General features: G+C 43.4%; 1 protein-coding gene across 2 annotated transcripts in view; it reads left to right on the top strand.

Moving 5' to 3' along the window:
• QSER1 (glutamine and serine rich 1) overlaps positions 1–9,547 on the top strand; it is a 154,971-nt gene extending 145,424 nt beyond the window's left edge. For both annotated transcript variants that reach the window (XM_082270010.1, XM_082270009.1), the window contains exon 13: positions 8,234–9,547. In XM_082270010.1, coding sequence (XP_082126136.1) covers positions 8,234–8,374 — 141 coding nt within the window. In that variant the 3' untranslated portion in view covers positions 8,375–9,547. The remainder of the gene's footprint in view (positions 1–8,233) is intronic.
• The last annotated feature ends 6,050 nt before the right edge of the window (positions 9,548–15,597 follow it).

The raw sequence follows: 15,597 nt of genomic DNA, 5'->3' as shown, positions 1-15,597 counted from the left end.
CCCCAGTCTTCCTCCAGACTCTGCCGCCTTGATTTCCGAATGACATGCAAAATTTGCTTTCATCCGAAAAAAGTACTTTGGACCACTGAGCAACAGTCCAGTGCTGCTTCTCTGTAGCCCAGGTCAGGCACTTCTGCCACTGTTTCTGGTTCAAAAGTGGCTTGACCTGGGGAATGCAGCACATGTAGCCCATTTCCTGTACACGGTGGCTCTAGATGTTTCTTCTCCAGACTCAGTCCACTGCTTCCGCAGGTCCCCCAAGGTCTGGAATCGGTCCTTATCCACAATCTTCCTCAGGGTCCGGTCACCTCTTCTCGTTGTGCAGCGTTTTCTGCCACACTTTTTCCTTCCCACAGACTTCCCACTGAGGTGCCTTGATACAGCACTTTGGGAACAGCCTATTCGTTCAGAAATTTCTTTCTGTGTCTTACCCTCTTGCTTGAGGGTGTCAATGATGGCCTTCTGGACAGCAGTCAGGTCGGCAGTCTTACCCATGATTGCGGTTTTGAGTAATGAACCAGGCTGGGAGTTTTTAAAAGCCTCAGGAATCTTTTGCAGGTGTTTAGAGTTAATTAGTTAATTAGTTGATTCAGATGATTAGGTTAATAACTTGTTTAGAGAACCTTTTCATGATGTGCTAATTTTTTGAGATGGGAATTTTGGTTTTTCATGAGCTGTATGCCAAAAATCATCAATATTAAAACAATAAAAGGCTTGCACTACTTCAGTTGTGTGTAATTAATCTAAAATATATGAAAATCTAATGTTTATCAGTACATTACAGTTGTGTGTAATGAATCTAAAATATATGAAAGTCTAATGTTTATCAGTACATTACAGAAAATAATGAACTTTATCACAATATGCTAATTTTTTGAGAAGGACCTGTATAGTGCAATTAAATTGGAAAGGTGCAAATAGTGCTGAATAGTTCAATATATTGTGCAAATGAAAAGTTGCTGGTGATATTGCAAATAAGTGAAGTGCTCCAAAGTGCCAGACGCCTTGATCCCCTTCTGGGACCCTTCTCACCAGAACTGTTGGACCCCGTTGGGGTCAAAGGAAGCTTATCTATCAAAAGGAAATTCCCTCTAGGATGGCTCCCTGTTATGACCTTGTGTGAAAAATACTGAGCAATGGAGTAGAAGGGTCCTCTCACTGATGTCAGTTACAGCTCACTGTAGTTGCTGCTCCTTACATGCAATAGGCCCTGGACAGCTCCAAAAAAATTGAAGTTCCACATAATGAAGCCCGTCTAAAAGAAATGTTATTCCTGCATAAAATATTACTTACAATGTAATGGAGTAATCAGGCATATAAAAGAACATACACTGCTGTAGTACAAATCTGTTCGGGAGCGCCGCATCAGCGTGCGTTCCACAGGAACCAGGAAGTGACGTCGGACTCCGCCGCACCGGAAGTTATGTTGACCCGTTTCGCCCTCCCGCTTGGGCGTTATCAAAGACATATATATGGAATTTTGTAAGATCTTAAAAAAATCCTTTTCTCTTCTGTCCGTTGACAGACGCAGCTCTCATACTTGTATCCTTTGGGTTATGCTGCCCCCTGCAGGAGTAGTACTAGGCAGGAAAAAAAGCAATTCACCACGCCCAGGGCTGTCCCTATAGGCATAACCCCATAAACCCTGCTCAAGCAAAACTGTTTCATTGCAAGCAGTGAAAGAAGACACAAAACCATCCCCATATCAGAGGGGCGGGTCCTGTGTCTGTCAATGGACTCGAGAAAAGGATTTTACGGTAAGCTCTTAAAAAAATCCAGTTTTCTCTATCGTCCATTGACAGACGCAGCTCTCATACTTATCCATTGGGACGTCTCAAAGCAGTGTAGGCACGAGGGATGGGGAGAACGCAACCAGATAGTAAACGTAAACTCCAAAGGCTAAACTTAGCCAACTAGGTAACAAGCTCAACCAGGAACAACAGGAGCTCACCCATGAAATCCTTCAAAACCTTGGGGCCAAAGGAGGCAGCCGAAGATGCCAACAAATCTACTTAGTAGAATTTTGTAAAAGTGTGCACAGACGACTAAGTCGCTGCCTTATAAATTTGCACTACGGAGGCCTGATGGCGAAAAGCCCAAGAGGCACTCAGTGCTCTAGTAGAATGAGCCTTCACAGGCGAAGGAGGAACCTTACCCTTCACTGAATAAGCATGAACAACTGTTTGTCTGATCCATCTGGATACGGTCGCAGCAGATGCAGCCAAACCTTTCCGAGGTCCTTTGGTAAGAACAAAGAGTCCGATTTTCCAAAAGACTCAGTTACCAACAGATAAACCCTTATCGCCCGAACCACATCCAGAGAGTGCAAGGACATTTCTTTGGAATGCTAAGGTGTAGGACAGAGTGAAGGCAAAACAATGTCTTCATTTAAATTGTAATCAAACACCACCTTGGGAAGAAAAAACGGATTAGGTCGGAGAACCACTTCATCTCTGTGGAGGACCAAATAAGGCGAACGACAGGAAAGCGCCACCGACCCAGATACTCTTCGGGCAGAAGTAATGGCCACCAAAAAGGCAACCTTCTGAGACCACAAAGGCAGAGATATGTCCCTAATATTTTCAAAAGGAGGCTTTTGAAGAATAGACTAAATCAAAGTCAAATCCCACGGAGGCAAGGGGGATCTTCTCGGAGGAGCCATATGACGCATCCTTGATTAAAGGTGCGAATTAAGATATTAGCAGCCAACGGGCGTTGGAAGTATAACACCAAGTCCGACACTTGGCCCTTGATCGTGCCAAGGCCAACCGCTGCTCAACTCCTTTCTGCAAGAAAGCCAAGACTCTAGCCACCGAAAAAAAAAGCGAGGGTGCAAGTCTTTGCGATTCACACCAGGAAATGTACATCTTCCACGTGCGATGATAAATCGGTCTGGAAGTCGCTTAACCTAACCCTCAGCAGGGTAGGATCACAGACTCGGAGAGACCTCTATCTCTCAGCACCTGGCCTTCAACAGCTAAGCTGTTAAAGCAAGCGACCGTAAAGCAGCATGGAAGATCGACCCCTGAGACAGCAGGTCCATATCGTCAAATGCCTCAGGACAAGGAAACGCCTGACCTGATCTCTGGGCTTTGTGGGAGCCAAAAACTACCTGCATTCCTGACTACGTGGGCTCATCAGTCAATTGTAAAAATTCCCACACTGAACAAATCGGTGCTTCGTGGCGACCATATCAGTCTCTGAATCAGAAGACCGAGAAGGCAGTGGCTGTTTTTGGCTAGCAACTTGTTTCATGACAAGAGCATCCTTTGATGCCAGACTTTCCAATGCTGCAGAAAGAGACACTATGGATTGCGAGCCAGACGTACCAGAAGTCTCATTGAGGGGTCTAATGGAGACTTTACCACCTGGGACTCCATTTTGCAATTCCTGCCAAGTACTACTCCTGCAGGGGGCCCAAAGGATAAGAAAAGTGCACTGCCCCTTTAAATTTGCGGTCCGCACTGCCGATCGTGCTGTATTTGGAGTTACCCTTTAAACAGTCGCAGGTAGCAGAGTGCGCAGGGAATGCCCAGAAACGACCCCCAATACTGTACCACCTCACAGAGGAACCAGCAACGTCTGCAGCATGGAGACCTGAGCACAGAAAGTGATGTCACAGGAAGTGACATCAATCTTCAAGAGGCCGAACTGCCTGTGTAGCTCCAGGCTACAACAAAATGGTGCCAATACAATTGCATAGGAAGCCCAGGGAAAATGGCCACATCACCTCACACACAGGGAGCAAATGCCCACGCCTAAGATGGAGGCCGAACGCTGCCATGTGGTCAGGACCCAGATACAAGTCCACACCAGGGATCTACCTGAAAAGACCCCACAAAATAAGGTACCGCTGTATAGCCATCCCCACCCATCCCCCTCCACCTCCGGGCGCCAGGCGCCAAATAAAGCACCCCCTTGTGGGGAGCAGGGAGGGCAGGGCTGGCATCCTGATAGGCCATGGGGATCTTTTAGGAAAACTGGGTCCTATTACCCCCAGGAGTGTGCCCATATCCCCCCCCGCCCCCCAGACGCCACTAGGGACGTGGGGGGCTCAGTTTACTCACCATACCATGGACCGGATGGGCTCCACTCTGGACAGACCGCCTCCCACCCTGAGTGGGGGTGCTGCCTGCCGAGGGGTACGCTGAGACATCCACTCACAGGCTCGTCCCTGTCCACAGGATCTCTGTCGTGGAAAGGCCTAGTGCGGGACTATAACCTGCTCATGCTCGTAGGCCAGGCTGGGAGACCTTAAGGCTCTAGATTATCCAGTGCGAAACCTAAGATGGCATTGCTTGTAGATCACCAGGAGGATCCCCCTGAACACTAACAAAGCGAGTAAGGCTCCTTTCACATGGTCCGCCTCCGTCGGCGCACTCTGTGCTGCTCAGTGGGGGATCGATACACTGATCCCCGCTGAGCAGGGAGGTGACAGCTCCCTCTACGCTCTGTGTGTGGAGAGGGAGGTGTCAGAGCCCCGCTGCTCTCTATGGGGGAATCGGATGAGAACAGACCGCCTGTCTGCTCTCATCCGATCCACTGGACGGATGGAAAATAGGGTTTCCATCCGTCCGGATTTTACGGACAGGATCGGATGCGGATGGCAGCTGGTGTCAGCGGACATTCGCTTCCCCATAGGGATGCATGGAGGATCCGATCAGATCCGCCGAAAAAACTGACAGGCGGATCTGATCGGATCGTTCATGTGAAAGGACCCTTAGAAATAAAACAAAATATTCTTAAAATAATAAAAAAAAAAAACTGAGACTGAAGTCCCAGCAGGAAACCTAGGTCCTACTCCTTCACTAGGCAGAAACAAACTGTTTTGCTGGAGCAGGGTGTGTGGGGTTATGCCTATAGGGACAGCCCCGTGGGCGTGGTGAATTACTTTTTTCCTGCCTCCTAGTACTACTCCTGCAGTGGGCAGCATAACCCAATGGATAAGAAGTATGAGAGCTGCTGCGTCTGTCAATGGACGATAGAGAAATATATATATATTATACCAATGGGGTAAAATGCAGGGCATTGTAGTATCCTTATATCGTTCACATGTACTTGGTTAGAAAATAAGACTAGCATGAGGACAAAATGAGAAATGTACTTGTTCGTTTAACTCTACTTGATAGGGAGAATAAAGCATTTCTGATTTTGTGCTCCAAAGTGCATGCCTGACATAATCGTTTTTTTACTTTTTATTAAAGATCTGAAATAATATGCAGTGTTGTGATAGGTAAAAGATTTGAATTGCAGATTTCAGACCATACTGTACATGTACCAAGAAATGACTGAAGGAAAAGAAGGCCTGGGAAAGCCAATAGTCTAAGAATAGAGTATTGAATTGTGAGGACCCTTAATGCGTGCCTAACCTATTCCCGGCCATGGAAAAAACTATTGACAATCTTGAAGCTAGTACCATAAAAAACAAGTTGGCTTAGTCACACATTTTTACTCTGCCAGGTTAAAAATACCTAATATACATTGTACACTTTTTTGGTGAATGTGTTGACCCTTTCCTTGGATGACTGATTGCAAGTTGAAGCTTGAACTCTAGAGGGCACTGTTGCAGTTACAATGCTTAAATTTGAAGATCAGCTTAAAATGACCAAATTCTAAATCTATTTGAAGCCACATTCTAAGACTAACATATCTAGTCCTGTAAAGAATACATTTCTATACATATTTTCTGAAGCTGGTCCGGTCCAATGCCGAGCTGTCAGCGGCAGCTTCATGTGTAGGAATGTGCAAAAGAGGCAGCCGATAACGGAAGCCCCATAGAAACTCTATGGGTGACGCCTTTTCCCAGCCATTGTCTGCTGTCTCCTGCGCGGACTGGATCGGCTACAGGAGAGGTATATATAGCATCTTTTGCTTTACAGGCTTTGGCAGGTTAGTCCTAGAATGAGGCTGAGAGAAGATTTAGAGATGGATGGTTTAAGCTGAACTTCCACTTTCAAGAAGCACTCTAGGAATTAGTAAACAGATATAGCATACCAGCATATTAACCCCTTTGTGCCAATGGAATGCAAATATCCGGCCTCGGATTCAAGGGGTTGTCCTGGGGTGATGCCTGCAGCTAGAGGCATCACCCTGGTACCGTTGTTTAGAGCCGACGGTCGGCTTTCTTGTAATGACAACCAATGCAGTTGAGAAGCCGCTCAGCTGTCGTTACAAGGAGCCGAAGGGGACGTCCCCTTCTGCGGCTCGCCCAGGTCTCACTCGTCCACTGGCTGGCGGTAGACCCAAACAAAGCTGCATTCGGCTCTGATCAGGTCTCCGATGTAAAAACTCAAAAGCGATGTCATGGCATCACGTCCAGGTACTGAAGCCTTAAAGGTGCCAGATTAAAAAAAAAAAAATGACAGCATTCAAAACAGCCAAACTTTGCGTTTTGAATGCTTTTAAGTGCAAAGGAGGCATTTGGGGTCTTTTAGACCCCAGATCCCTCCATAAGGAGCACCTGTCACTGCCTATCACTGTCACAAGGGATGTTTACATTCCTTGACGGCAATAAAAGTGATCAAAACATTTATTTGTTTTCTAAATAGTGTAAAAATAAAATAAGAAAAAAAAATTTGAAAGCGTCCGATCCCTCCGTGCACAGAAGCGAACGCATACGCAAGTCGCATATGCAAACGGTGTTCAAACCACACATGCGGTATCATCGCAATAGTTTCTAGCACAAGACTTCCTCTGTAACTCTAAACGGGTAACCGATAACCATTTTTTAAGCGTCACCTACGGAGATTAAGTTCCGTAGTTTGTGGCCATTCCACGAAAGTGCGCAATTTTAAAGCATGACATGTTGGATATCTATTTACTCGGCATAGCATCATCTTTCACATTATTCCAAAAAATTGGGCTAGCTTTACTTTTTTTTTTTTTTTTTTTGTTTTTGTTTTGTTTTTATTCATGAAAGTGTATTTCTTGCCAAAAAATTGCAATGATCACCATTTTCTTCTCTAGAGTCTGCTAAAAAAAAAAAAGGATATATAATGTTTGGGGGTTCAAACTTCAAAGTAATTTTCTAGCAAAAAATATTGATTTTAAGTGTAAGAATCATATGTCAAAAAATATTTTAAAAGTATAAAATGTAAACCAATACCCTCTACCTGCGCACCCTGGATTAATTTGAACAATTGATAAATCACTGTGAAACTTAATTAAACAAAGTGAAGCAGCTGGTTTTAAGCCATAATAGGCCAACATAAGTAAAAGGTGAATATTGCTATTAGTATTAAACTGCACTCTCAAACACTGATAATGAAGTAAATGTTGTAAAAAATATTAATGTGTATATAACATGAAAAAAGGAAATCGGCCAACACCAAAGTGGTCCAAAAGTGATCACGTGATCATGAATGATACTCTGACTCCTGCAAATAAACCCCGCGTAGTGATAAGTGTTCTTTTACCACCAGCAAATGAAATGCCTACTCACCAGAGGTAGAATTATAATGCATATTTAATCAGTCGGAGGTATCCCTCATACCAATAGATGTTCCCCACTAGGGGGGGGGTCCGTTGTGACACCTGATGTCGTACACACTGATGAAACGCGCATAGGTTAATACAACGTGACACGTCATTTCCGCTAGTCTGGAATGCAGGTGGAACGCAGAACGGCGTTCCTGCTATATAGAAAAGTTCTCGTGTATCTGTTGTCCTGTAAGTGTTTTATATTACTATGCGCAAGCAATAAAACATTTGAATACTACACTATGAAGGGCTTTTTGTTCTTCCCTACATTTTATGTTTAACATTTTGGAGTCCAACTGGAGTAGTGCTGCTATTGGGGAGCATCTATTGGTATGAAGGATACCTTTTATTGATTGAATATGCATTCTAATTCTACCTCTGGTGAGTAGGCATTTCATTTGCTGGTGGTGGAAGAACACTTATCACTACTCATGGTTTATTTGGAGGAGTCCGGAGTATCATTCATGATCATCACTTTTGGAGCATTTTAGTGTTGGGACAATTTTTCTTTTTTCATTTTATATACACATTTATTATTTTTACAACATTTACTTCATTATCAGTGTTTGAAAGCGCGGTTTAATTCTAATGGCAATATTTGTCAGAAAATGGATTAGGCTCCAAGAGGTTAAACATATTCATTTTTGAAAAATAAAGATTGCTTTTAGAAAAGGTTTTTTTTTTTTTTACCTATAGTAGTGACCTAATATGTTATTAATGATTTGACACTTTTTTTTTTTTTTTCTTCCCTCAGGTTACCTCTGTTCAAAAATCAAACCGGGACCTACAACAAATGGAACTTGTTAACCACTGTCTGAAAAAAATGAAGTGGGTGGAGGAACTCTTTGAAAAATTTGGTGAACTCTTGACCCGGGTGCAACAGACATGCTCCTAAAGCCTGACCTTTTTGTCCTTTTTTTTTTTTTTTTTCCCCCTCCCCTTCCTAAGGCTGTCCTGCCTTCCTTTCCAGTGTATACCACGCAACAGCACTAACATACTGCAAGAGGAGACAATGGACTGGGAAGTCACATATACATTGCTGTAGACTGTCAATGAATGCGCAGCATTGTCTCCCAAATCCAGGGATATTTCACTGGCTAACTAAAAACCCAGAGACGCCTGGGTGACAGAAATGGCACGTTTTTATTTTTTTGTAAACTATTGGGTAATGCTTTTTTTTTTTTTTTTTTTCCATGGCAAAAAAATGATAAACAGCATGCACTAAATTATAGAATGACTTTATTCCTATAGCGTTAACACTTTAAACTGCTTTACTACAATATTGTTCCTCCCGCCTCTGTAAAAACTCACTTCTCTTCCTCATCCAACTTTTTCATATCCGCTTAAAACAAAAATGGTTTAAGATGGAGGTACAAGAACAATATCTGCTTTTTTATTTTATTTACAGCCCACCACACACATAGGATATTGTACATTTTGTAAAACAGAGTTTTGCGATACATCACATAAAGAAAAAAAAAAAAGAAAAAAAAGAATAAAAATAGCCACCGTGATTAAAAAGTAGAAGAAGAAAAATCCTTATGCTTTACGGACTCCTTTTATGAGTTGTCTTTTTGTTCAGGAGACTGAACGCGGAGTTGGTGCAATCCTTGACTGCTTTTTGTGTCAAATTATATTATAATGGATGAAAAAAAATGACGTTAACTATTTTCCCTGTTTTGAAGAAAACTATTTTCCTTTATACTGTGTTTTTTCTTTAAAAAAATCAATTGTACATTTTATCTCACGAATAGTTGTATTTTTCACAGAGAAAATATTGTGGTTAAAATTCTGTTTCCTGGATCTTTGTAATAATACACCTCCCTTTTTTGTTTTGTTTTTCCTTTAATCTTTTTTTTTTTTTTCCCCTCCAGTCTTCATTTTCCATGTTGATTTCACATTGTATGCAATATATCTTAAAGCAATGCTTTTCCCCCCTCTCTCTCTCTCCACCTAGATGTTAGCTACAGTGTTAACCGGCAAAATGTATAGCAGGTTACTATAGTTTTTACAATGTAGACAATGCAACCATTTTTTTCTGATCCTTGGAAATAAATTACTTACTTAACATGGAATGGGTTAATGGACCATTGTTCAGAGAGAAAAAAAGGGTTCTGGTGCCCAACTAGTGGGTTGTGATCCCCGTGTGGTGCTTAATGTTTGGAATCTTCTCCACATCAGAAGAGAGTTAGTAATGGGCATGTGTAAGAATCTGAATCGCCACTTTTAGGGCTCACCCATATCCTTGGCACCCTCTAACGCCGCTCTAAAAAGTGATCTGTGGTGGATGGCTTTTCAGAGGGTGGTAGAGGAGTGGCTGCCAGGCATTCAGGAGGTGATACTACCACCTGGTGGTATAACTGTGTTTTTATTTTGTATAAATATAATACTGCACCAAAACCAGGAGCTAAGTGTTTGGCTTGAGATGCGGCGTGGTTTCGTTTAGGGATAGACCGATTATCGGCAAGGCCGATATGCACTTTCCCCAATATATATTGGTATCGTCCCCGGAACTGGCCGATATTGCTGCTATTTTTTGTGACGTCATTCTGCCTTATTAGGCCGCTTCCCTCACCTTGGACAGCCTCGTCTGGAGTCGGGACTAGTCTTGCGGGAGTGTATCAAACCCATACACCCACCCACAGCAGCCCGGTGTCAGCCACCCACATCCACAGGCCCTATGCCAGCCACAGGCACTGTACTAGCGAGCCAGCCACCCACAGCCCCTGTGCCTGCCAGCCACCCACAGCCCCTGTGCCTGCCAGCCACCCACAGCCCCTGTGCCAGCCATCTACCACAGGGTGCCAGACAACCAGCCACCCACAGGCCCTGTGCCAGCCACCCACCAACCGCAGGGTGCCAGCAAGCCAGCCATTATGCATTAAACAAAAATTAACATGTTTAGTGCCAGATTTGTGTCAAAAATTGTATTTATTTTTCTAAACTTTAAATGTACAAAATATCGGCCGATACCAATACGTTGTGACCAAAGTACCGGTATCAGCCCTGGAAAAACCATATCCCTAGTTTTGTTCATTTGAATTGGTCTGTTTGGTGGAGGTATGCCCACTGAATACAACCTGGAGTACCTTTTTTTTTTTTTTTTTTTTTTTTTTTTTTAAATAAGCATATGTAAGACACGGAACAACTGCATGCTATTTTAGATGGGCTGTCAGTGAGCAGGAAAACTGCTGCTCTACCACCTGCTTTTACTGCCTGTATGAACAGGGCCTTAAAGTAGATGTAAATCCAATCTCTAAAATCTCATATAAATGTTACCATGATGATGATATAATTTCAAAAGTAATTTTAAAGCTTTTTAAATCTGCACCTTTCATTAAAATAATACCTGGTGATCCTGCCTTAAGGTTCTTGTTCAGACGCTTCCTTTTGTTATAGGGTCACAACGCTCTGTCCCTGTCTCCTAGTTGTGGTCCTGCTTAGTCGTGTGGAAGTCTGCTGGAGATAAGTGGCTGTTCCAATGCATATTGCAGACATAATTCACTGTTGTCCCTATCAGGAAACCCGCCCTGAGAAATGACATGCAGCCATCACTGAAGTGCATGTGGCCAGGAAGTGGTTGCAAAGAGTGCAAGAGATCCACAGCAGTAAAATGCGACAAAGGATAAAAAAAAAAAGTGGAAAGCAAAACGACAGTAGTTCTTAAAATTCAGTGCTTTAGAAAACTAAATATTATTTAGTTAGGGTGTAGAATGTTGCAACTTTACCCATCAGCGATGGCCTCGTGCTGTTATTTACTTTGCATTCCGTTCTATTAAAAATGTGAGCTAATTGTATAGCTCTAAGGTCCTTGTGGAAGCTTACTTGTCCCATGTCACATAGGATTTCCATGGAGAGAAGTTGCTATTTCAACACACATTGAACAGAGACCCGGTTTGCTGGTGTTACCACCAGAAAGCTCTGAGATATGACATTGTCTTTGGTGAAGTGCATGTACACAGGAAGTGGCTACAAAGAGTACTGGAGATCAGCGAAATTCAACAAAGGATGAAAAAGAGAGTAGGAAAACAAAATGGCCGTTTTTGATACACTGCTTTAGAAAAATTATTGTTCAGCTACAGTGCCTTGCAAAAGTATTCGGCTTCCTTGAACTATGCGACCTTTTGCCACATTTCAGGCTTCAAACATAAAGATATAAAACTGTAATTTTTTGTGAAGAATCAACAAGTGGGACACAATCCTGAAGTGGAACGAAATTTATTGGATATTTCAAACTTGAACAAATAAAAAACTGAACAATTGGGCGTGCAAAATTATTCAGCCCCCTTAAGTTAATACTTTGTAGCGCCACCTTTTGCTGCGATTACAGCTATAAGTCGCTTGGGGTATGTCTCTATCAGTTTTGCACATCGAGAGACTGAAATTTTTGCCCATTCCTCCTTGCAAAACAGCTCGAGCTCAGTGAGGTTGGATGGAGAGCGTTTGTGAACAGCAGTTTTCAGTTCTTTCCACAGATTCTTGATTGGATTCAGGTCTGGACTTTGACTTGGCCATTCTAACACCTGGATATGTTTATTTGTGAACCATTCCATTGTAGATTTTGCTTTGTTTTGGATCATTGTCTTGTTGGAAGACAAATCTCCATCCCAGTTTCAGGTCTTTTGCAGACTCCATCAGGTTTTCTTCCAGAATGGTCCTGTATTTGGCTCCATCCATCTTCCCATCAATTTTAACCATCTTCCCTGTCCCTGCTGAAGAAAAGCAGGCCCAAACCATGATGCTGCCACCACCATGTTTGACAGTGGGGATGGTGTGTTCAGGGTGATGAGCTGTGTTGCTTTTACACCAAACATAACGTTTTGCATTGTTGCCAAAAAGTTTGATTTTAGTTTCATCTGACCAGAGCACCTTCTTCCACATGTTTGGTGTGTCTCCCAAGTGGCTTGTGCCAAACTTTAAATAACACTTGTTATGGATATCTTTAAGAAATGGCTTTCTTCTTGCCACTCTTCAATAAAGGCCAGTTTTGTGCAATATACGACTGATTGTTGTCCTATGGACAGAGTCTCCCACCTCAGCTGTAGATCTCTGCAGTTCATCGAGTGATCATGGGCCTCTTGGCTGCATCTCTGATCAGTCTTCTCCTTGTATGAGCTGAAAGTTTAGAGGGACGGCCAGGTCTTCGTAGATTTGCAGTGGTCTGATACTCCTTCCATTTCAATATTATCGCTTGCCCAGGGCTCCTTGGGATGTTTAAAGCTTGGGAAATCTTTTTGTATCCAAATCCGGCTTTAAACTTCTCCACAACAGTATCTCTGACCTGCCTGGTGTGTTCCTTGTTCTTCATGATGCTCTCTGCGCTTTAAACGGACCTCTGAGACTATCACAGTGCAGGTGCATTTATACGGAGACTTGATTACACACAGGTGGATTCTATTTATCATCATTAGTCATTTAGGTCAACATTGGATCATTCAGAGATCCTCACTGAACTTCTGGAGAGAGTTTGCTGCACTGAAAGTAAAGGGGCTGAATAATTTTGCACGCCCAGTTTTTCAGTTTTTTATTTTTTTAACAAAGTTTGAAATATCCAATAAATTTCGTTCCACTTCATGATTGTGTCCCACTTGTTGATTCTTCACAAAAAAGTACAGTTTTATATCTTTATGTTTGAAGCCTGAAATGTGGCAAAAGGTCGCAAAGTTCAAGGGGGCCGAATACTTTCGCAAGGCACTGTAGGACAGTGATGGCCAGCCTTGGCACCCCAGATGTTTTGGAACTACATTTCCCATGATGCTCATGCACGTTGCAGTGTAGTTTAACTTCATAGAAAATGTAGTTCCAAAACATCTGGAGTGCCAAGGTTCGCCATCACTGAGCTAGAACTTACACCTACTTTTACGATGTAGAATGGAGGCAGCTTTAGTTTTCAAGACTGTTATTTACTTGTATTGTATTCCTGTTGAAATGTGAACTGTAAGGCCTTCATGGAAGCTCACTTGTCTCCTGCCTAAAATCAGGGCTGCTGTTTTATTACTCTCTGGATGCAAAGTAAGGTAAAACTGTTTAACAAAGCATTTTTTATCTTTCATATACTGCTGAATGTTTTGAGCACCTCTTATCTCTTATTAGCATTGTACTCTGACAGGAGATGAAAGATAGGGACTGCCTTACAAACTGACTCTTCTGCTCTAAGTGGGAGAGAATACTAACCTTAAATGAAACCCTGAAAAGTGAGGCTACGTTGTTACAATATCTAGTCTGTACATATAAGGAAATGCTTCTGCTCTCAAGACAGATTATGCCCATTCTGTCCTCTGCATTGTGTGCAGGGGATTCAAGGAGCTGTCTGCTCCAACGCATAAGAACGAACTTTATGGACTCTGATAACTTTATTGAAGACCGCAATCACAGTAAGTCCATGCACTTGGGACAGCCCATACTCATGCGTTTCACCCAAAAAGTCTTACTCATACACATCTCATAGAGATATCTCTGAGTAAGTCCAGACTCATCCTGCAACAAGCCAACAAAAAAATTACCTGCTTGGTCCCCATCAGACTTTGTTCAGATTCCTATGTAGTCTGCTGTCTAGCTATTTCGTTTTATGGTGCCTTAGATCAGGGCTTGACAAATTTGTTTGGAATCTAGGAGCCAGCTAAAAAAGTTAGGAGCCAGTTTTTTTTTTTTTTTTTTTTTTTTTTTTAACAAAGCTTTATTTTCAATGACGAAAATAACTGATGTTAAATTTAAACAGTGCAGCAAGGTTGGGGTGATAGGAGATCCAGTGACCAAGAGTAACATATGCCACGTTAGGCCCCTTTCACACGGGCGCCTACGCTAAGCAGAATCCGCATGCTCAGTGGGGATCTCTCTGCTGATCCCCGCTGAGCAGGTGGATGACAGGTCCTGTCCGTTCTGCTATGCAGACAAAGCCCATTCTCCTCTATGGGGCAATCAGATGGAAACGAACCGTCTGTTTCCATCCAATCCGATTTACTGGACGGATGGTAAATAGAACCACCATCCGTCTGTTTTTGGCGGACAGGATCGGATGGCGGCGGCTTGCCACTCCATAGAGACTGAAAGGTCCGATCAGGTCTGCCTGAAAAACTGACAGGCGGACCTGATCAGAAAACCAGTGTGAAAGGGGCCATCGGCTGTGTGGCATGGCAGGGAGATGATGAAAAATAATATATATACATTTTTTTTTTCTATAAAAGATTCTTATTGTGAATAAGGGATTTTAATGCAAAACAAAAGATCAACACATTGCAAGGAGATTACAAAATGCAATTTATAAAGTAAGGCCCCTTTCACACGGTCCGCATTCCGTTGCGGACCGTGCTCTGCTCAGCGGGGATCGATCCGCCGATCCCCGCCGAGCCGGCGGATGACAGCTCCGTCTCCGCACACAGTGCGGAGAGGGAGGTGTCAGAGCCCCGCTGCTCTCTATGGGGAATCGGATGAGAGCGGACCGCCTGTCCGCTCTCATCCGATCCCCAGGACGGATGGAAAATAGGGTTTCCATCCGTCTGGATTTCACGGACAGGATCGGATGCGGGTGTCAGCGGACATGTCACCGCTGACATCCGCTGCTGAATGGGGCGTCTGATCAGATCCGCCTAAAAAACTGACAGGCGGATCTGATCGGAACGCCCGTGTGAAAGAGCCCTAACACTCTTTTGCAGAAGTGCATAAATATGTAGAACACATTATCCTGGAACTTCCAGGAGAGAGCGGTGTAAAATGGGATTTAAAAATAAAATCAAATAATTCTCACACTCCCTGCACACTTACCTTTAAGCAAAGAGCGCCAGATGAAGACTGCAAAAACTTCCGTCTCTCCACCTCTTGTTAAGGAGAAGGGCGGGCATTGAAAACAAGCAGTGGAAATTCCTTGCATTGCTGGTTACTGCTTGTTGTAATACTCCTGGCCACCACAAGAGCCCGCCGTTTCCCCATTGGCAGCATCTCAGTGAAGAAGGCCCAAAAGCCGGGGCCTCAATTTTCGGATGATGCGGTAGTTCCAGCGCTCGGGGGGGGGGGGCGCAAAGCGACAGGACATCTCCTGCAGTGCACCCCAGGCGCCAGGTCACTAATTCTAGTCGCGAATGCGACCTGGTGCCCGGGGATTGTCGAACCTGCTTAGATCTT

The sequence above is a fragment of the Pelophylax lessonae genome (genome assembly GCF_965119305.1).
Source record: "Pelophylax lessonae genome assembly, chromosome: 10".
NCBI classification, from domain to species: domain Eukaryota; kingdom Metazoa; phylum Chordata; class Amphibia; order Anura; family Ranidae; genus Pelophylax; species Pelophylax lessonae.
Note: the sequence above shows the minus strand (reverse complement) of the source record. Positions and strands in the feature narration are given on the sequence as shown.